This window comes from Lichenostomus cassidix, chromosome 4, assembly GCF_008360975.1.
Source record: "Lichenostomus cassidix isolate B80296 chromosome 4, HeHo_3.0, whole genome shotgun sequence".
Classification (NCBI taxonomy): domain Eukaryota; kingdom Metazoa; phylum Chordata; class Aves; order Passeriformes; family Meliphagidae; genus Lichenostomus; species Lichenostomus cassidix.
In genome coordinates, this window is record NC_139484.1 from 23,147,405 (window position 1) to 23,169,868 (window position 22,464).

The 22,464-nt window shown below is 46.4% G+C and overlaps 2 protein-coding genes across 2 annotated transcripts; both read left to right on the forward strand.

Annotated features, from left to right (window-relative positions):
• The first annotated feature begins 119 nt into the window (after positions 1-119).
• On the forward strand, positions 120-9,632 carry LOC146438048 (17-beta-hydroxysteroid dehydrogenase 13-like). Its single transcript, XM_085058312.1, has 7 exons — positions 120-402; positions 2,199-2,306; positions 2,915-3,046; positions 3,680-3,786; positions 7,467-7,604; positions 7,874-7,990; positions 8,948-9,632. The coding sequence occupies exons 1-7, from the start codon at positions 193-195 to the stop codon at positions 9,033-9,035; spliced, it is 900 nt and encodes a 299-aa protein (XP_084914438.1). The 5' UTR covers positions 120-192; the 3' UTR covers positions 9,036-9,632.
• A 3,429-nt stretch (positions 9,633-13,061) lies between these two features.
• On the forward strand, positions 13,062-19,659 carry LOC146438049 (17-beta-hydroxysteroid dehydrogenase 13-like). The gene is made up of 7 exons (XM_085058310.1): positions 13,062-13,356; positions 15,567-15,674; positions 16,298-16,429; positions 17,063-17,169; positions 17,892-18,029; positions 18,286-18,402; positions 19,116-19,659. Exons 1-7 carry the CDS (start codon positions 13,147-13,149, stop codon positions 19,201-19,203), a joined length of 900 nt encoding a protein of 299 aa, XP_084914436.1. The 5' UTR covers positions 13,062-13,146; the 3' UTR covers positions 19,204-19,659.
• The last annotated feature ends 2,805 nt before the right edge of the window (positions 19,660-22,464 follow it).

Consider the following 22,464-nt stretch of genomic DNA (forward strand, 5'->3'; position numbering starts at 1 on the left):
AGCAGGGACGCAGCAGCGACAGCAGGGCTCACTGCGCTCCCAGCTCCCGGGCACAGCGCAGCCCCGCCCCCGGCATCAGCCGCGCTCTGATTGGGCGGAACACCCGGGGGCGTGGCCTCGGCGCGCTGTGAGGCGGGCGGCTGTGGCGGAGTGCCGGTGCAGCTCGGGAATCAAAAGAGCTCCGCGAAAACAATGAATCTGCTTCTGGAGCTTCTCCTGTTCCTGGTCACGCTCATCTATTCCTACCTGGAGGCTTTTGTGAAGCTGTTCATTCCCGTGAGGAGAAAGTCTCTCAGCGGGGAGCTGGTGCTCATCACGGGCGCTGGCCATGGCGTCGGGAGAGCGACCGCCTTGGAGTTCGCCAAGCGCCAGAGCAGGCTGGTTCTGTGGGACATCAATAAGGTAATGATTATTGATGGCCTCACTCCGTAACCTCCGAGGCCACAGGGGATCTAAGGGTGTAAGGAGGGCAGCCCCAGCTGGCACCCCCATCGCCTCCTTCCAGCCCGTTCCCGTTGGCTCCCGCTCGGCTCTCTGGCTGGGATGCTGAGCGCCAGGAGAGGGTTTGGTCCCACTTGCAGCAGAGGATGTGGGGCTCTGGTCCCACAGTCACTCGGTGCTACTTGGGATGGAGCAGGCACCACCCGGCAGAGCAGCTGCGAGAGGGAAAGAAGTGCTCAGGAAGCTGCTGTTGGAATCGCTGCCTGGGCTGGCAGAGAAAGCCTGCTGAGACCAGCAGGCTGTTTCCAGAGAGGAGCAGGTTTGCCTTCACTTGTTCTCTCAGTAGCCTCAGGTATTTAGTGTGCATTGCTGGAAGCTGTGTTTTCTCTGCACTGCTGTGAACAACATCACTGTGCTGGGCTGTGTGTGAGCCCGGCTGCCCTCTGGGCAGCTACACGCGTAGATGGTTCTTCTCTAAATGTTTGCGCTGGCTCAAGCTCTTTATTTCAGATGGTTTGACTGGAATGCAAAAAAGCCGTGGAAGTGGAGGATGGGCAGATACAAACACGCAGAATGGCGTTCAGAAGGGATCAAGGCTAAGTGCTGGGTGTGGGTGCAACAGGGTGCATGAGAGGATATGCTTCCTGTTTCTTACACAGTGGGTCAGCAACGGAGTTCATAATGAATCTGCAAAATAGACCCCAGCCCACCACAAACAAGCAAAAATACAACAAATCCAAGAGAAGTTGAGCAAGAGGATGGATAAACAGGGGAAAAAAAACATGTTGAACATTTTCAGTGTCTGTTGATGCTACCCATTATGGCTAAGAGCAGACACTGGAGCAGTGGGAAGAGGCATGGCACTGCTCTCCTGATGTGTACAGGGCTGCAGTGAAGCAGAGCATTGTTCATGTTCACTGAGGGGAATGGGGGGATTAAGGTATATATTTAGCAGTGAGCGACACCTGGCTTTGGTGCTGAAAAATAGATTGTAAGTGTGGGTGTCAGCAGGAGCTGAAATACTGTGCCGAGGGAAGTGGTGGATTCCAGAGGATTTAGGAGTATCCTCCTCCAATCCAACTACCTTGATAAGGCTGCCTCCTTAGGGGGTGTCAGCATTAAACAGCAGCTGGTGTTGAGGGCAGCAGCCCAGGCTATTTGTGATCTGGGGTTTCTCACTGGACAGGTTCCCACTGGCATGGCCTTCTGGAACCTAGGAACAGGGCTAAAACAAAGTCACTTCTGTTCTGGCTAAGTGAGCTGGTGTAATGACTTCAGGGAGCTTCTGATCTATTGTGTGTCAAAGTCCATTCTGAAAGAAAAGTCTCCCTACATTGTGCACTGTGGAGGGCACCTCTCTTCTCACACCCAGCCTGCGAATACAGAAACACACGGAGTCACTCTCCATACCTCAGAGTGTCAGCCAGGCCTGTGTTATACAAGCTCTGTTTACACTCACAATGCTGTCTGCTGTGCTGTGATAGGCACCATGTGCCCTCTTCAAACTGCTTTGTATGCTTTACCAAGCCAAACTCACTCTTGTTGCCACCCTGTCTTTCTGGCTGTCACTACAGACCGGTCCCTGGATTATGGAATATCTATACTCTCAACAACCCCAGCTAGAGCTCTTTCCTTGGGTAGCCATGAACTGGGGCTGGGCAGTGGTTGCTCAATCCCAGGACACCTTCAGTCTCTGGCTGCTCTGCCATGGCCAGGGAACACCTGTGCATGGGCATCTTTCTCTTTGCCTCTTGCAGCACGGCGTTGAGGAGACAGCAGCAGAATGCCAGAAGCTGGGAGCCACTGTCCAAACCTTCGTGGTGGACTGCAGCAAACGGGAGGAGATCTACAGCACTGCAGACAAGGTGGGGCAGCAGGGGCACGGCCACAGGCTTTCCCAAACACACTTGATTTCCAGAAAAGTCAGGAAAACTAAAGAAGAATTACTGTATGTAAATCCTGCTAGCCCTTGGAAGCTCCTCACTCCACGCTGCTCTCTGTACACAGAGTGCTGTAGCATTTCTGAGATCACAGCCAGTATCATCCTGTTTGGGAGGCTGCAGCATATCACACCCTGTTGCCAAGTTTGCTCTCTAGGGTTGCAGCCTCTGAAGGAACACAGACAGCACTGGGGACATATGAAACATATTATTGTAATGGCTGTGCTCCAGCTGGCTCAAAACACTCTGTACCTCCGTGGTCCCAACTGTGACTACACAGTCCAAACTGTGCACAGTGTGTGGAACACAATTAATACTGGCAGTAATTACAGGAGAAGACTCAGATCTAAAGAGACTTCATGGCTCTACTACAATGTTCCTGCTGCATCTGGAAATACGGCATGATCTTCCTCTCCCTTAAATATGTAATATTAAGAGTTAAACTAGTTATGGCTCATGTTCCCCAGCCTTGCATTTTTTTTTCCCTGAGTGACACATGCAATTTTGGGTTGGTTTTTTTTCCTCTCCAAAAGGTGAAGAAGGATATCGGGGATGTGACCATCCTGGTGAACAATGTGGGTGTAATTACAGCTGCTGACTTTCTCTCGACTCAGGACCACCAGATAGAAAGGATGTTTGAAGTCAACATTCTTGGTCACATGTGGGTAAGGACCACCACCATCTCGGTAGCTACATTGGGATCATTGTTGAGGAGGCATATTTAGACCAGCCCTTATTACTAGTGAATTATCAAATGAACTATACAGCACAGGGGCACCCAAGCAGCCTGTCTGCTGGGAAACTGGAATAGCCTCTTGCTGATCTGAGCTGGCTGCTGACAGCGTCATGTGCAGCACAGGCTGGTCTCTGTGAGAGTTGTTGTGGGGCTGACAGGGTGGGAGAGTTTCAGCAATGCTTGTTTGTGGCAGAAGAAAAGAGAAGCCACAGGTTGACAAGTGGTTTATTGTACGTGCTGGAGGTGAGACCCTGCCAGCATTTCTGCTGACACCTGAAACCTTAAAAGCATCAAAGCAAAGGTATGAAAACCACATCCTGTTTACAGTCAGCTCCTGAAACATTTGGAGAGCAGGTTGCCAGCTGTGCCACTGGTCTGAGAACAGGTATCCCTGTGGCTCTGAGAATCTGAGGTGCTGTGCAGCATGTAGCTTTAGGGATAGCTTTGGTCACCTAGTGAATGACATTCAGGGTCAGTGCTGAAAATATGCCTTAGAAACCATTGTTCTTTTTGTCCTTTCTGCCCGCTGTGTTTTTGCCTGTTGGTTTAAATGACTTCCAAGACCACAAGAGCTTTTCTGCCAGTCATGATGAACAACAACTATGGGCACATTGTCACGGTGGCTTCAGCAGCAGGTCATTTTGTGACTTCCTTCATGGTGGCATATTGGTAAGTGATTTTGAAACCATCTTGCTTCTTTTTTCTTTAATTTTAATTGTGTCTTCTCCATCAGAAAGTACCAAGTTATTAGCGCTGACTAAATCAGGAGCAATGCTTGTATGAAAGAATAGTCATGTGATACATCTACTAATGATTCTCGTGTTTTCTCTCCCCCACCAATGCAGACTTTTGCATAGCAAAAAAGGTACCCTCTTTCCTTCTTAGAATGTAGTTATTCTGTGATTTGTTGTAGTGTTGTAAAGTAAAACCTTACTGAGTAGCTTTTGATCTTCTTACCATTTTATTCACTGTAGAATATAGAAATAGAATCCCAGAATCATCAGGCTTGGAAGAGACCTTTAAGACCATCCGGTACAACCATCCACCCATCACTGCCACTGTAACCCCTAAACCACATCATCTAGTGCCAGTTCCAAATGCCTCTTAAACACCTGCAGGATGGTGACCACCACCTCCCTGGGGAACTTATTCCACTGCCTGGCTACCCTAACAGTGAAAAGATTTTTTCTAAATCTCATCTGAATTTCCCCTGTCTCAGCTTAAGGCCATTTCCTCTATTCCTCTTACTGCAGGTGTGGCAGAAGAGACCAACCCCACTTCTCTACAGCCTCCTTTCAGGGAGTAGTAGAGAGCCATGAGGTCCCCCCTGAGCCTACTCTTCTCCAGACTAAACAAACCCAGCTCCCTCAGCCACTCCTCATAAGACATGTTTTCTAGATCATTCATGAGCTTTATTTCTCTTCTCTGGACATGCTGCAGCATCTAAAAAGTCCTTTTGAAAGTGAGGAGCGCAAAACGGAATGCAGTGTTCAAGGTGTGGCCTCAGCAGTGCCGATTACAGAGAAACAAACACTTCCCTGGTCCTGCTGGCTAATATAGACCAAGAGTCCACTGGCTTTTTTGGGCACGTGGGCACTCTGTTGGCTCATGTTCAGCTTCTGTCAACCAGCGCCCCCAGATGTCCCTTTCTGCTGAACAGCTCTCAAGCCACTCCTCACCCAACCTGTATATCATTGCATGGGGTTGTTATGACTCAGGTGCAGGACCTCCTGCAGTTGTGTCCTCAGCAGCTCCTGCAGTTGTGTCCTCAGCCCACTGATCAAGTCTATCCAGGTCTCCAGCAGAACCTTCCATCCACTGAGCACATCAACACTTCCACCCAGTTTAGTGTCTTCTGCACAGTTACTGAGGGTGCACTCAATCCCCTTGTCTGAGCATCAGCAAAGATGTTAAACAGGATTGGCCCCAAAGCTGAGCCCTGGGAAACACCATGAGTGACCAGCTGCCAACTGGATTTATCTCCATTCACCACAGCTCTCTGGGCCCAGCCATCCAGCCAGATTTTTACCTATTGAAGAGTCCACCCACACAAGCTGCAAGCAGCCAGTTTTTTAGGAGGATACTGTGGCAGATGGGGTGAAACACTTTACTGAAGTCTAGATAGACCCCATACAGACACATCCACAGCCTTCCCCTCATCTACTGAGTGGGCCATTTTGTCCTACAGGGAGATCAGGCTGGTCAAGCAGGATCTTCCTTTCATAAATCCGTGTTGCTTGGGCTTGATCCCCTGATTGTCCTGCATGTGCCACGTAATGACACTCAGGATGATTTCTTCCATGATTTCTTCCATGACCTTACCTAGAATCAAGGTTAGGCTGACAGGCCTCTGATTGCACAGATAATCCTTCTGACCCTTCTTGTAGATGGGTGTTACATTTGCTTATTTCCAGCCAGATGAAACTTGTCCAGTTACCCAGGGCTGCTGGTAGGTGATTGAAAGTGGTTTGGCAAGTTCTTTTAACCACTCCCTCATTACTCTGGCATGGATTCCATCACGGTTTATAGACTTGTGTTTAATTGGCACAGCAGGTCACTAACAAGCTCCTCCTGGATTATAGGCCCTTCCCTCATCTCTCTGTTCCTAATTTCCAGCATTGGGAGCTGAGTATCCTGGACAATATTAAAGACTGAGACAAAGAAAGGATTAAGAACCTCTGCCTTTTCCTCATACTCTGTCACTACACTACCCTCTGCATTCAACAAATGATGGAGACTCTCCTTGACCCTCCTTTCACTGTATTTATAGAAACTTTTTTTGTTGTCTTTAATTGTAGAGGCCAAATCAAATTCTAATTGGTCTTTGGTCCTTCTAATCTTCTCCCTGCATGACCTTACAACATCTTTATAGTCCTCCCAAGTTATCTAACTCTCTATCCAGAGAAGATAGATTGTCTTTTTTCCCCTAAGTTCCAGCGTAAGTTCTCTGTTTAACCAGGCTGGTCTTTTTCCATGACAACTTGTCTTTCTACCACATGGGGACAGCCTACTCCTGAATATTTCACAATTCCTTTTTAAAGCACGTCCAGCTTTCCTGGATGCCTTTGCTCTTTAGGACTGGCTCTGTTAATCAATGTCCTAAACAGGCCAAAGTTTGCCCACTGGAAGTCCAAGGTATAAGTTCTGCTGCCCCTCTTTACTTCACCCAGTGTTGAAACTGCCATTTCATGGTCCCTCTGCCCAAGATGGCCACCAACCACCACATCACCCCAGCCCTCTGTTCACAAACAACAGGTCTACCAGGACACCTCTTCTAGTGGGCTCATTTACCACTTGTGTCAGGAAGTTGTCTTCCATACACTCCAGGAACCTGTGCTGCTTCCTCTTTGCTGTGTTGTATTTCCAGCAGCCATCTGGCAAGTTGAAGTCAACCACAAGAACAAGCGCTGGCAACCACAAGACTTCTGCCAGATGCTTGTAGAACACCTCACCTGCCTGTTCATCCTGGTTGGGTGGTCTGTAACAGACATGGTGCCCACCCTGCTGGCCTTCCCCCTGACCTTCTACCATCATGATATAATACTACTTTCCTACTTGAAACATGTTGGGAAAATCATGGTGCATGCACAGAAAACCTGTAAGACTGCATATTGTCATTCTGCATCACATCTAGCCTTCTATAAAGGCACCTCCAGCTGCAGCAGTCTTTTCCTGGGAACACTCCTTCTTTGTGAGTCACTCACTGTCAGCAATGTGAGAACTCCCCAGCTAGGGATTTTACTGGGATTACACTGCCAAATCAATAGAAGTCAATAAACTGATTCCGTGGTTCTCCTTTCTTTGGAGTTGATTTAAACTCCAGGCCCACGCTTATTTCCATGGCAGGTTGTTCCTCAGTTTTGATAGCATAATGCTCCTCTATTTCAAAACTCACACCAAACTGTTACAAGATGTTCCTGTGTGGTACAATAAACAGTCAAGGGTTAATCTCCATTTTGACCCTGCCTATCCTTCTTAATTTTAGACATTAAGGCTGCATTCCTTCTAGAAATCTCCTCTCATGGGAAAAAGCAGGATGTCCATTGATTGATTCACTTTCGTTGCAATTTTCTAAGAATTCCTGATGTTTGTTTGCAATTAAAGTGCCTTTTTTGGAGACATCTGCTATGCATTACACAATTACCTCTGAAACAGTATCTAATCCAGCGCTATATTCTGGCAAAGAGAAAGTTAGAATTAGTCCTTGGCCTGTCTCTCAGATGGATTATTTTATTTGGAGGGTTTTGCCTCCTAGCCTGTACTGTACTGTTAAGGCTATTTGCAGTTGTAGAAAGGTAGAAATAGGATTTCTATTTCTATCTCATTTGTACTTTTTTCCCTTTCTGCAGCTCAAGCAAGTTTGCTGCAGTTGGATTTCATAAAGCTCTGACAGAGGAGCTGTCTACCCTGGGAAAGGATGGAATAAAAACAACATGCCTTTGTCCAGTTTTTATAAACACTGGATTTGTCAAAAACCCCAGTACAAGGTAACTCTCAATACTCTCCAATCCTGTTCTTCCTTCTTTGCATATGCAAAGAAAGGCACTGCATATGATCCCCAGCTTTAGGCCTTTCTTCCAACTGGCACTATAATAACAGTATGTATCACTGGCTAAAGAAAATCTGCAGTGTCCTTTAACCTGTGTGATGGTTGCATTTTAATTACCTGAGGTTGTGCATTTCTGAAGCCTCCTACATCAGCTGGTACCACCCCTTTTTACTGCTGCAGGTCTTATATGTTTGCTTTCCTCTGTAGGCTTGGGAAGATTTTGGAGGTTGAAGAAGTTGTAGAGGCTCTGATGGAAGGGATAGTGACCAACCAGAAAATGGTTTTTGTTCCACCACAGCTAAACATTGCTTTGCTTTCTGAAATGTAAGTAGAAAGAAAATTCAACAATGGGTATGGAAACAACAATACTAACTACCTGAGGAGACAAGGTTCAGACTTGTAGCTTAGGAGTCAGCGTTTTTCCAGAAAAAGCTGAGGACCTGCTGCTTATCAGTGTTTGTTTCTTCACATCAGCACTGAAGAATTAGGTCAGAGATGCTGGGAACTTTGCTTCAAAAGGGCTCTGCTGCTCTGTGCCATGTAAAGCAAGATTCATCCTCTCACACACCTTAACCATCTGGAGTAGCTGCTCTGCTGAGGAGTTTTTACCTGAGCTCAAGTTCCAAATCTGGAATTCAAGTCTGAACAACTAAGTTAACTTCTTAGTTAACTCCTACAGTATTTCATGAAACACTTGGTAATGCCTTGTTTGCAAAACCCAACACGAGACAGCAGCAAAAAATTGTAAGTCTTTTTGCAACTCCAGGAGCTTCTTGCTGAGAGTAAAAGTCTGCAGAAGTGTAGGCAAGTCAAAACTGATGCTGTCAAGTGCTTAGGATAATGTGGCTTTTTTTTGTTGTGATGTGGGACAGGTGGGCAAAGAGACAAAACTCATAAGAGAAGGAATCTTCGGAGTGGAAACTACACTTTGGTTTTAACATCTCATTCTTCCATAGGCATGCTGCTTTTCAGAGCTTGAAACATGTTATACACACCTACATCTGTATAATATTGAACCTTCATGGATCCTGCAGGAGTATTGCTGCTCACATACTGCCCATAGATACCTAGCATTGGAACTGTCCTAAAAGGCTGGAACTGGACTTTAATTAGTCAGAGATTGATGAGAGCTGTGGAAATAATGCCCAGTTTAATACTTAGTCTCAGTCCAAGTGTGTCCATGCAGTTTGCTCCCAGACCACCCCTTCCCTCAACTGCAGTGCCACTGTTTCCCATAATTTTTCTTTCCCACTTTTAATTTCATGCTGTTGTCTCTTTCAGGGTGTTTCCAGAACGCGCCCTGAATTTTGTGAAGAAGCTGACCATTCCAAAGTTTGATGCAATCATTGGGCAGAGGAGCACCCAGTGAAATGCAACAAATGATTCTCACTTCCCAGAGGCACCAGTGAAAACAGAACATGTGCTGAGCGTAGTTCAGCTGGCTCGATTCAGACCAGATCTAAGGCAGGTGCTTCCAGGCCACCATTCCCAAGCACACCTGCAGCAGGAGCTCACCTGTGTAACAGGGAGCATTAGAAAAGCTCTAGAAGGGCTGCTTTGAATGTACAAGCGACCACCTCTGTCTCATTGTGCTGAGGCAGGCAGGAATTCCCACAAAGCTTGTGTTTGGGACAACACAGCTGCCTAATTGAGTGCAAAGGGATTGCCTGAGAATATGTTAATCGGGACCCATCCCTGAGCAAAAGCATCTTGCAAGAAGCAATTTATAGAAGAGGTGGGTGGCCTGTTTCACCTCACTTAATAATTTTAAATTTTGAAAAATGTGCTCTAATCAACATTTACAGTTTTGTGTGCATTTGTAATGAACATCATTGAGTTAATTATTTGTATTATTGAAATAATACAGCCTTGTTTGTAATGTAATTCCTAATTACGACATTTATCAATTATGCAGTAGCACCATCAACACTCCTTGTTGCAAATAAATACGTTTTTCTAACCCAAAGGTGTCTCTCAGCAATGAAAGCAGTAACCAGGTCCAGGCAAGGACGGTGAAGCAGGTGATGCAATGCTGAAAGAATCAACCAGAGTCTGCCAAACACCAGCCCAGGCTGCAAGGATGAGGCAGGTCCCTGGGCACACGGGGAAGCCACATCAGGATCAGTGAGGTACAGGGCTAGGCAGTGCAGCCCACACAGGGGCCAGGGCTTAAAGGTGATGCCAGGGCAGAGGGTGTAGGGGAGGGCTCCAGATGAGCCTTTGCACAGCTCCTCATCACAAGCCAAGGGCCTGCTCTGATGGAACGGGAGCAAAGGTTTAAAGGTCTTTGGCGTGTGGTCCAAGAGAGCAGTAGCTGATGACACAGGAGTCAAAGACCTCTCTAGAGCACAGAGGATCTGTGCACCCACTTATGCAACTCCCACCCTCTTGCAGGCACTTGCTAGCCAGCAGCCATCCCAGGCAGGCATGAACACACTACCACCTTCAACACAGTTGGAATCTGTCCTGTTTGTCTGAGCAGTTCAAGTTGTTCTGTAAACAGGCTCTCCAGAAAAGGGAGAGCCCTTACCACCTGGCTGCTGCTCTTAGCTGGCAAAAGGTAGAAGGTTGCACTGTTGACAGCTTAAATAATACACAACTGTTTTCCATTTTGCCCCTGGAACATTCATGTAACAGGATACTCGGGGTGTGTCAAAGCACAACTTCCCAGCTTCAGCTCTTGTGCTTCATAGTGGAAGATTCCTGCAGCTGAGACAGGAAAGGAAAGGAGGGGTTTGCAAAATTCAAGACATTGAAAAAAAAGTTATAAGCCAATTAAAGAACACTTAGGCATGTTTTCCATTTAAAAACAAAGCCAAAATGTGGGGGACTGCATCCCTGCTTCTTTTTGAGCTGCATCTTGCCCTCTTGCTACCATGACAGACTTGTCACATATGTGAGACACTTGAAGCCAAGGCACATCTCTTTTGTTTTTTGATTATGTTCACTTCCACCTATTTTTTCGTAGTGTGGAGTCCAAAAGTCTAAAAATACAGATGCTTCAAAAGTTCAGAAGACCTGTCAAAGAAACCAGCATACTGACCAAAATATTTGTCCTTAGCACTGGAACATAAAGGCTAAATCACTACTTTACTGATTTGTAGGACAGTTGTGTCTTTTGTGGCTGGCACAGATTCTTAACTTCCTACCCAAGTTAGCCTCCCCTGGTACCCACCTTCCACATTTCTTCTATTTCATTACCTGATCCCTTGTTCAAAGGAAGGGTACAATCCAGTGACTCCAAAGAAAAACCTTAAAAAGACCCTGGAGAAAAGTCAGCATCTGATGACTTGACCCTTTTCTTCGACTGGGGAAGGACTGGCTTCAGTAGGACTCTTCAGACAAGATACTTGGCTTTTCTTGGCATGCCATTCCCACTGGCCCTGTGCATCATTTAGATTCTGATGGCAGCATTAAACTGGAAGTCAAAAATCCATCTAGGGAATGACAGCACTCTCCTGCAGTCTGTTTCTTAGCACACTTGCTTCTAAGGAAGGGGACACTGTATTCTTTTCTGCTTTGCCACATCTAGTCCTGGGTCTCAGAGCTCAGAGCAATTACTGGGCAAGGCAACTTGTGCAGTACCCCATATGTAGCTATAGTTCTTTGTGTCTCCTATGGCTGCAAGTCTTCTGCTTGCCATAAAGAAACATATGTGAAAGCAAGGATTTCAGCCTTCATCTCCTAAACACCACAGACAGAATTGAGTCATCAAGCCTCCCAGGCTCCTCAGTTCTCTTTCTGGGCACAACACTCAACTGAAGCTTATCCCAAAGTTTGCTCACTCTTGGGTGCCCAGCAGGAGTCACATGAGCAGGTTTCATACAACCACCTACAGCCAAGTCCCAAATCTGAGGAGTCCCAAAACCTCACAGCCTGGCCTAGCACTTGTTATGAGTCAGGTTAGTGACTCTGGCCCCTTGCTCAGCCTCCTGCTGAGGTGTCTCTTGGAGTCAATGCTTCCATGCCCTCCCTGCCTCCTCTGCCTTGGCCCCAGCACTGGCTGGAGCCCCGTGCCAGGAAAATGACAGCACTGCTGAGCTGTGCAATTGGGGTCTGGCCCAGAGGCTGATGTGTTAATTAAGCAGAGAACAAAGTTCCAAGAGAAAAGTAGGAAGCGCCTAGCTCAAAATTTCTGTGCTGGAACTGACCCAGGTGAGCTGCAGCCAAACCACCAGGACTAGAATGATGTTTCTCAAAAACTCTAATCTTAACAGGACCCTGATTTTGATGAGTTGATAGATGTTTGTGAACCCTTCACTCTTCCCCAAGCAGCTTAAAAATATCCTTAAATAAAACGGTGAACATGACTGTGGTACATCTGGTTTTCTAACTGAAAAGCAAAGGATTAAGGACAGCAATCCTTTCCAGGAAAGACCATGCAAGTACATTGATAGAATTGGAAGAAACACCTGAAAATACTTTCATTTTCTCTAAGCATTCCTGGTCTGGTTAAGGTTCTGGATACTCCATTACATAAAAGGGAGTCCAAGTGTGAGTTGTGTGATTTAGACTCATTTAGATAAAAATGACCCAATTAATGCAATTCGGTGTCATTTTCCATTTATGGAAACTAAGCAGCCATAGCATAAGATGGAAGGTCTGAGTATGGATACCTAAATAAAAGACATAATAAGAGAAACAGCCAGGCAAGAGCTCACCCATGGAGTTCCAGAAGTTGAAGGGACTTGTCTCATTCAGCTTTCCTTAAATGACCTGGAAGAGGATGGTGGGGGGCAAAATCTGCTCACAATGCACAGATATGCAATGGAAGGAAGGACCATGAAGAAAATTCCTCAAGGACCTCATGGCTCTGAGCAACTGAACAGTCACAAAGCAGTATTTGAGGAGAATTACAATACAGAGCTGAAGGGAACTTTAAGATGCTTTTGTCAGTAACTGGAAGAGCAATTTTATTGCCACTTCTGTCTCTTTTCCACCTGCAGCAAATGACGAACAAGGACAGGTTTTGCTGCTTCTTTGATACAAGAGCCTGAGAGAGGGACAGCAAAGCACTGCCACCTATGTGGGGACAAATAAAGCAGGGAATGAACAGTTGTGGAAACTGACAGATGCCATTTGGCAGGATCACAACCAAGGGCAAAACACTGAGGGGTTTGAACACCTCTACCGTCTGTGTTTTCCTCAGTCAAGAGGGCAGAAAATGCCCTAAAAGCCACATCTCTGTATCCACGCCCGGCACGTCCTGTCAGCTGCAGGACAAATTGGAATGCAGACTGCATCTCCTCCGCACCGCTCACTCACCCGGCGCTAGCACAGGGACACCAGGAGCTCAGGGTGGGACAGCTGGGCGGAGCAGCCACTCCGGGCTCTCGCCCCGGCTGGTGGGGAGGAGGATCCTGCGGGAACAGACGGGACCGGGGGAGCGCACTGAGACGGGCAGCGGTTAATCGACAACCCGCGGCCCCTCAAAAGGGATTAAAGTTCAGTTCGCTTCGCAGAAGAGCTCCGCGAAAACAATGAATCTGTTTTTGGAGTTTCTCCTGTTCCTGGCTACGCTCATCTACTCCTACCTGGAGGCTTTTGTGAAGCTGTTCATTCCCGTGAGGAGAAAGTCTCTCAGCGGGGAGCTGGTGCTCATCACGGGCGCTGGCCATGGCGTCGGGAGAGCGACCGCCTTGGAGTTCGCCAAGCGCCAGAGCAGGCTGGTTCTGTGGGACATCAATAAGGTAATGATTATTGATGGCCTCACTCCGTAACCTCCGAGGCCACAGGGGATCTAAGGGTGTAAGGAGGGCAGCCCCAGATGGCATCCCCATCGCCTCCTTCCAGCCCGTTCCCGTTGGCTCCCGCTCGGCTCTCTGGCTGGGATGCTGAGCGCCAGGAGAGGGTTTGGCCCCACTTGCAGCAGAGGATGTGGGGCTCTGGTCCCACAGTCACTCGGTGCTACTTGGGATGGAGCAGGCACCACCCGGCAGAGCAGCTGCGAGAGGGAAAGAAGTGCTCAGGAAGCTGCTGTTGGAATCGCTGCCTGGGCTGGCAGAGAAAGCCTGCTGAGACCAGCAGGCTGTTTCCAGAGAGGAGCAGGTTTGCCTTCACTTGTTCTCTCAGTAGCCTCAGGTATTTAGTGTGCATTGCTGGAAGCTGTGTTTTCTCTGCACTCCTGTCAACAACATCACTGTGCTGGGCTGTGTGTGAGCCCGGCTGCCCTCTGGGCAGCTACACGCGTAAACGACCTTGGCAAGTGGAGGATGGGCAGATGCAAACAGTGCGGCATGACATTCAGACGGGATCAAGGCCAAGTCCTGAGTGCAGGTGCAACAGGGAAGGTGAAGGGCTACACTTTCTGTTTCTGACACAGTGGGTCAGCAAAGGAGTTAATTGTGTCATACTGAAGCTGCAAAACAGACCCCAGCACAGGGCCCCACTGAAATGGCCTTCTTGCACCTGGGTACAAAATGACAGTGAAGTCACTTCTGCCCTGGCTTAGTGAGCTCATATAATGATATAGGGAAGCTTCTGTTCCATGCGTGTGAAGTGTCATTCTGTAAGGAAAGTCTGTTTTCATTGTGCACTGTTGTGGTGGGTTGTCTTTGGCTGCACACCAGGTGCCCACCAAACTGCTTGGTCACTCCCCTTCTCAGCTGGATTGGGGAGAGGAAATAACATGGGAAATGATGACTCATAGGTTGAAATAAAGCAGTTTGCTAAAGCAAAGCTGAAAATTTGTGCGCACACAAGCGAACCGAAAAATGTACTTTATTTGCTGCTTCCCATGAGCAAATTATGTCCACCCACATTCTGGGAAGTGCTTACTCCGGAAGACAAACATTGTGAATACCAGATGCCCACCCTCTTCTTCCTCCTTTTCTTAGCTTTTATATCTGAGCTGTCATCATATGATATGGGATATCCCTTTGGTCAGTTTGGCTCTGCTGTCCTAGTTGTGTCCCCTCCCAGGCCCTACTGATGGGGCAGGGAATGTTGAGGACACAGCGCTGATGCATTGCTAGCACTGCTCAGCAACAGCCAAAAAATGGGTCTGTTATCAACCCCTGCCTAGCGACCAGAGCAAAGCAGAGCACTGTGAGGGTGTTCTGAGGGTGTTCATGGGGAAATGAACTTCTTAGCCAGACCCAATACAATTGTGGAGTGCTCTTCTCACACCCAGCCTGGGAATACAGAAACACACAGAGCCACTCTCCATATCTCAGTGTCAGCCAGGCCCATGTTGTACGCGCTCTGTTTACACTCACAGTGCTGCCTGCTGTGCTGTGATAGGCACCATGTGCCCTCTTTCAACTGCTTTGTACGCCTCACCAAGCCAAACTCACTCTTGTTTCCACATTCCTAAAGCTATGAGAATTGCAGTTGTTCAGCCTGGAAAAAAAATGGCTTTGGAGTGACCTAATTGCAGCCTTCCAGTATGTGAAGGGGGCTTACAAAAAGATGGAGAGTATTTACAAGAGCATGTAGTGACAGGACAGGGGGAAATGGCTTCAAACTGAAAGAGTAGGTTTAGATTAGGTATTAGGAAGAAATGCTTTACTGTGAGGATGGTGAGTACTGGAACAGGTTGCCCAGAGAAGTTGTGAATGCCCCATCCCTGGAAGTGTTCAAGGCCAGATTGGATGGGGCTCTGAGCAACTTTGTCTAGTGTTGCCTATGGCAGGGGTAATTGGAACTATATAATCTCTAAGGTCCCCTCCATCCTGAACCATTCTATGAGTCTATGATTTCCTTTCTGGTAGTCATTCTACACAGGTCCAGAATTTACAGCTGGAATGTCTATACTCTCAAGCTAGAGCTCTTTCCTTGGGTAGCCGTGAACTGGGGCTGGGCAGTGGTTGCTCAATCCCAGGACACCTTCAGTCTCTGGCTGCTCTGCCATGGCCAGGGAACACCTGTGCATGGGTATCTTTCTCTTTGCCTCTTGCAGCACGGCGTTGAGGAGACAGCAGCAGAATGCCAGAAGCTGGGAGCCACTGTCCAAACCTTCGTGGTGGACTGCAGCAAACGGGAGGAGATCTACAGCACTGCAGACAAGGTGGGGCAGCAGGGGCATGGCCACAGGCTTTCCCAAACACACTTGATTTCCAGAAAAGTCAGGAAAACTAAAGAAGAATTACTGTATGTAAATCCTGCAAGCCCTTGGAAGCTCCTCACTGCACGCTGCTCTGTGTACACAGAGTGCTGTAGCATTTCCAAGATCACAGCCAGTATCATCCTGTTTGGGAGGCTGCAGCATATCACACCCTGTTGCCAAGTTTGCTCTCTAGGGTTGCAGCCTCTGAAGGAACATAGACAGCACTGGGGACATATGAAACATATTATTGTAATGGCTGTGCTCCAGCCGGCTCAAAACACTCTGTACCTCCGTGGTCCCAACTGTGACTACACAATCCAAACTGTGCACAGTGTGTGGAACACAATTAATACTGGCAGTAATTAGAGGAGAAGACTCAGATCTAAAGAGACTTCATGGCTCTACTGCAATGTTCCTGCTGCATCTGGAAAAGATCATCTATGGCATGATCTTCCTCTCCCTTAAATGTGCCATGTTAAGAATTAAATTGATTACGGCTCATGTTCCCCAGCCTTGCATATTGTTTTTCCCTGAGTGACAAACACAATTTTGGGCTTTTTTTTTTTTTTTTCTTTCTCCAAAAGGTGAAGAAGGATATTGGGGATGTGACCATCCTGGTGAACAATGCTGGTGCGATTACACCTGCTGACTTTCTCTCAACTCAGGATCACCAGATAGAAAGGATGTTTGAAGTCAACATTCTTGGTCACATGTGGGTAAGAGCCACCACCCTCTCCATAGCTACATTGGGATCATTGTTGAGGAGGCATATTTAGACCAGCCCTTATTACTAGTGAATTATCAAATGAACTGTACAGCACAGGGGCACCCAAGCAGCCTGTCTGCTGGGAAACTGGAATAGCCTCTTGCTGATCTGAGCTGGCTGCTGACAGCGTCATGTGCAGCACAGGCTGGTCTCTATGAGAGTTGTTGTGGGGCTGACAGGGTGGGAGAGTTTCAGCAATGCTTGTTTGTGGCAGAAGAAAAGAGAAGCCATAGGCTGACAAGTGGTTTAGTGTACATGCTGGGGGTGAGATCCTGCCAGCATTTCTGCTGACACCTGAAACCTTAAAAGCATCAAAGGAAAGGTATGAAAACCACATCCTGTTTACAGTCAGCTCCTGAAACATTTGGAGAGCAGGTTGCCAGCTGTGCCACTGGTCAGGGAACAGGTATCCCTGTGGCTCTGGGAATCTGAGGTGCTGTGCAGCATGTAGCTTTAGGGATAGCTTTGGTCACCTAGTGAATGACATTCAGGGTCAGTGCTGAATATATGCCTTAGAAACCATTGTTCTTTTTGTCCTTCCTGCCCACTGTGTTTTTGCCTGTTGGTTTAAATGACTTCCAAGACCACAAGAGCTTTTCTGCCAGTCATGATGAACAACAACTATGGGCACATTGTCACAGTGGCTTCATCAGCAGGTCATTTTGTAATTCCTTACATGGTGACTTACTGGTAAGTGATTTTGAAGACATTTTGCTTCAGTTTTTAAAATTTTCATTGTATCTTCTCCATCAGAAAGTACCAAGTTATTAGCGCTGACTGAATCGATATCAATGCTTGTATGAAAGAATAGTCATGTGACTCTTCTATTTTCTTTGCAATTTAAACTTAAGGCCCACTCCTTCTTTCATGTCACATCTCTCCTCCATTTTGCTGACATAAAGCTCCTCTATTTCAAAGCCAACACAGTTGATTTGGGATGCTTCTGTCTGGTACAATAAATAGTCAAGGGTTGTTCTCCATTTTTACCCTGCCCATCCTTCTTAAATTTAGACATTAAGGCTGCAATCCTTCTGGGAATCTTCTCGTGTGGGAAAAAATGGATATGCATCTATTGACACACAGTAGTTATTGCCTTCTAAGATTTCCTGATGTTTTCCTCTCTTTTTTGTGTGCCTGTTCACACCCTGTCTGCTTTCCACAATTACTGGACAAGTTTCAGTGTCTAATCCAGCACTATACTCTGGCAAAGAGAAAGTTAGAATTCTTTCAGAATTTAGTCTGAACAGACTTCAGACAGTTCCTGGCCTGTCTCTCAGATGGATTATATTATTTGGAGGGTTTTGCCTCCTAACCTGTACTGTATGTGTATGACTGTTCAGGCCATTTGCAGTTGTAGAAGTGTAGAAATAGGATTTCTGCCTTCTCATTTGTACTTCTTTCCCTTTCTGCAGCTCAAGCAAGTTTGCTGCAGTTGGATTTCATAAAGCTCTGACAGATGAGCTGTCTGCCTTGGGAAAGGATGGAATAAAAACAACATGCCTTTGTCCAGTTTTTATAAACACTGGATTTGTCAAAAACCCCAATACCAGGTAACTCCCAATACTCTCCTGTTCTTCCTTCTTTGCATCAAGGCACTGTGTATGATGCCCAGCTTTAGGCCTTTCTTCCAACTGGCACAATAATAACAGTGTGTATCACTGGCTAAAGAAAATCTGCAGTGTTCTTTAACCCATGTGATGGTTGCATTTGGGTTACCTGAGGTTGTGCATTTTTGGAACCTCCTACATCAGCTGGTACCACCCCTTTGCACTGTTGCAGGTCTTATATGTTTGCTTTCCTCTGTAGGCTTGGGAAGATTTTGGAGGTTGAAGAAGTTGCAGAGGCTCTGATGGAAGGAATAGTGACCAACCAGAAAATGGTTTTTGTTCCATCACATCAAAGGATGGGTTTACTGTTTGAAAGGTGAGTAGGAAAAAAAATGTATCAGCTGTAACCTGCTGTGTGTACCACCTTCAAACTTGTAAAATCTGATTCAAGATTAAACTTTATTTTAGAACATATCACAAGGTAGTTAATACTGCAGGGGTTCTTTCTAGTGACAACTGGAGTCATCACCCACAGATTTTTTTGTGCCCTCACATAGGGCCTTGTATAGGATGACTTGCTTCAGCTGACTGTTGTCAGTGCAGAGCTCCACTGCTATCCAGGCCACCACATTCTCTGGAAGAGCAGCCCCAGCACAGTTCCTGAAAGAGCTGAGGACCTGCTGCTTATTTGTGTTTGTTTCTTTATATCGACACCAAAGACTGAGGCCACTGAGGCTTGAAAATTGCTTTAAAAGGGCTCTGTTGCAAAGAGAAAGCAAATGCACGTCTATGTTCAGTATAAAAACTTTCTGGATTCTGCAGCAATATTGCAGCCTAAATCATGGCTGGTTCACACCTTTCCTGGAATTGTCATAAAAGGAGATGAGTGGGATTGGAGTTAAAACTTTTCATAGATTCATGGGGGTGACATAGTCTTTGGAAATAATGCCCAGTTTAAGATCTAGTCCCAGTTCATGTGTGTGCATGCAATTTGCTGCTAGACCAGCCCTTCCCTCACCTGCAGTGCCACCTTTTCCTGTAATTTAAGTTTCTATCCCACTTCTAATTTCATGCTATTGTCTCTTTCAGGATATTTCCAGAACGTGCCATGAATCATCTGAAGAAGATGAGTGAGGTTAAGTTTGATGCAATCATTGGGCAGAGAAGTACCCAGTGAAATGCAACAAATGATTCTCACTTCCCAGAGGCACCAGTGAAAACAGAACATGTGCTGAGCATAGTTCAGCTGGCTTGATTCAGAGTAGAACTAAGGCAGGTGCTTCCAGGCCACCATTCCCAAGCACACCTGCAGCAGGAGCTCACCTGCATAACAGGGAGTGTTAGCAAAGCAGAGATGCACCTCTAGAAGGGCTGCTCTGAATGTACATCCCATTGCCTCCATCTCATAGCATTGAGACTGGCTGGAATTCCAGAAAAGGTGGGTGGCTTGTTTTCATCTCAATTTATATTTTTAAATTAAAAATGCTCTAATGGAGACTGAAATTCCCATATTTTTGTAGCAAATACCTGAAATAATACAGTTGTATATGTAATATACCTAATCACATTGATTATCAATTATGCATTAGCACCATCAATATGCCTTTATACGAATAAATTCTTTAATGAGTTCTTTAACTCTCGTATAAGTTCTTTAACACAAAGATCACCGTGTCTCCTGGCAGTGGAAGTCATAATCAGGTCCCAGAGATGCATTTAAGGTACGGTATCAAGGAATATACCTTTCCCTGTATCATTTCTTACACTGCTTCTCTGCACTTTCCAGACATCTTTAAAACACCTTCTCATGAAAACAGTGCAGTATTTCTCTACAAATGACTGGATGCCACAAGTGCAGCCTATGCAGGAGCCAGGGCCAAGGCCAGGGCTTAAAGGTGATGCCAGAGCAGAGGGTGCAGGGGAATGCTCCAGACGAGCCTTTGCACAGCTCCTCATCACAAGCCGAGGGCCTGCTCTGATGGAACAGGAGGTGGAACCACTAAAGGTCTTTGGCCTGTGGTCCGAGAGAGCAGCAGCTGATGACACATGGGTCAAAGACCCCCCCAGAGCACAGAGGATCTGTGCACCCACTTGTGCAACTCCCATCCTCTTGCAGGCACTTGCTGGCCTGCAGCCAGCAATGATCAAGACTGATCACGCTGCCACCTTCAACACAGTTGGAATCTGTCCTGTTCATCACAGCAGTTCAAGTTGTTCTGTAAACCAAGATTGTTTTTCTTCAGAAAAGGGAGAGCCCTTAGCACCCAACTCCTCCTGCTCTTAGCTGGCAACAAGTAAATGTTTTGCTGCCATCAGCACAAATAGTTGCTAGATGTGCTAAATGACACAAAAATAGTTTCCTTTTTACTCATGGAACATTCATGTAACAGGACACTCAGGGTGTGTGAAGTTCAAGTTCCCAGCTTTGCATCTTTTGCTTCATAGAGCAAGATTCCTGTAGCCAAGAAAAAAAGGGTAAGCAAATTTCAGAGAATTAAAAAAACCTAAAAGTTAAAAGTTGATTAAAGAGTGTTAGATGTGGTTTGTATTTAAAACCAAGACCCTCCAACCCCAAAGCATTTGAGAGAAGCATGCTTTGAGTCCTGAAGGATAAAGGAGGACAATTTGCTTGCATTTTCACTAAGTTGTTATGAAAGCCTGTTTTCCCTGCCTCATTGGCATCCCCCAAATCTGAGAACAGTGCCTTAATGGCTTTCGTCTTCTCTGAAAGAAGTTCCTTGTTTTGTCCTGCTTTTATTTGAAGTACATATTCAGGACAGGCCTGTCACAACTGAGAGCCACCTGTTCTTCTCCATGTTGCTCAAGTTTTCAAGTCTTCTGCTTGCCATAAAGAAACATATGCAAAAGCAATTCAGCCTTCATCTCCTAAACACCACAGACAGAATTGAGTCATCAAGCCTCCCAGGCTCCTCAGTTCTCTTTCTGCCACAACACTCAACTGAAGCTTATCCCAAAGTTTGCTCACTCTTGGGTGCCCAGCAGGAGTCACATGAGCAGGTTTCATACAACCACCTACAGCCAAGTCCCAAATCTGAAGAGTCCCAAAACCTCACAGCCTGGCCTAGCACTTGTTATGAGTCAGGTTAGTGACTCTGGCCCCTTGCTCAGCCTCCTGCTGAGGTGTCTCTTGGAGTCAATGCTTCCATGCCCTCCCTGCCTCCTCTGCATTGGCCCCAGCACTGGCTGGAGCCCCGTGCCAGGAAAATGACAGCACTGCTGAGCTGTGCTAATGTGTTAATTAAGCAGAGAAAAAAAGTTCCAAGAGAAAAGTATGAAGCGCCTAGCTCTTCATCTGTGTGCTGGAGTCAACTCAGTCTCCTGCCAATATGATGAGCAACATCTCAGTTAAAAGAACCATGATTTTGGCTAGACATCTGTGGAGCTCCTTCTCCAGCTCTTCCAGCTGTTCCACTGTTAGAAAGCAGAGGAGAGTGAGGGTCCCACAGGCATATCATGTGCCAGGTGCACTCTGTACTCCCTGAGGTGCTGTGTACCCAGCAGGCAGATGCTTCTGCTGTCACTGTCACTGCCTTGCCAGGTGAGAGGGGCTTTGCTCCCCAGAGCAAGAGGCACGAAGGTGAACTACTTAGAGAATCTCTAATGGCATGGATTAAAGCTACCCCCCAGCACTGCCTCCTGGCCTGTCTCTTTAGCAAAGTTTGAGGGTACTTCTTTGGAGGCTGGCTCTGCTGCATTTTTCCAAAGTCCTTGAATCCTACTCGGGATGCAAGGAGAATCATCTCAACCTGTGTTTCTTGGCACAGACCTAGGCCACTTACAGATGAAAATCATAACTGTACCTCTTAGTGCTACTCTCTGCTAGCACCAAGGCCCCAGTCTCACGACTGGGACAATACTCAGTGTTCCAATGCTTGCAGGTAATGCCAGTATGCATAAAAACCCAGGCAATTTTAGTCAGCATTTCAGAACATGGATTTCTAAATGCACAGAATCTCCTGAACCCAGCAGTTCAGTGAAAGGGGGTTTTGTACTGTTTTGTGGTTTTTTCTACTTCTCCACTGAAATTAAGCATCTGAGATCACCAGTGGTTCACAATGTTGCAAAACTGTCTGCAAAAATTCAGACTCAAATTTTTGGTACCTTCAATCTTTCAGATTCTTTCATTCTGCATCTGTTATCTGACCATGCATTTTTTCCTTTGCCAAGCAGGTCTCTTGCTTTGTTTGAGCTCATGACTAAGAGGATTGTAGCTTTGCTGCAAAAAACTTCTACCAGAGTATGAATAAGCTTACATTTATCCAAGAAGACAGGTGTTACTACAATTAAACTTGCTCTCCTGCAAACTGTTTCCCCTCTGTGTTCTCAGCCTTTTAATGTCCACAGCTGGCAGTTGATCTTTTTGTAAAACATCACAATCAAAATTATTTTCAAGAAACATTCTAGTTAAACTGATGCT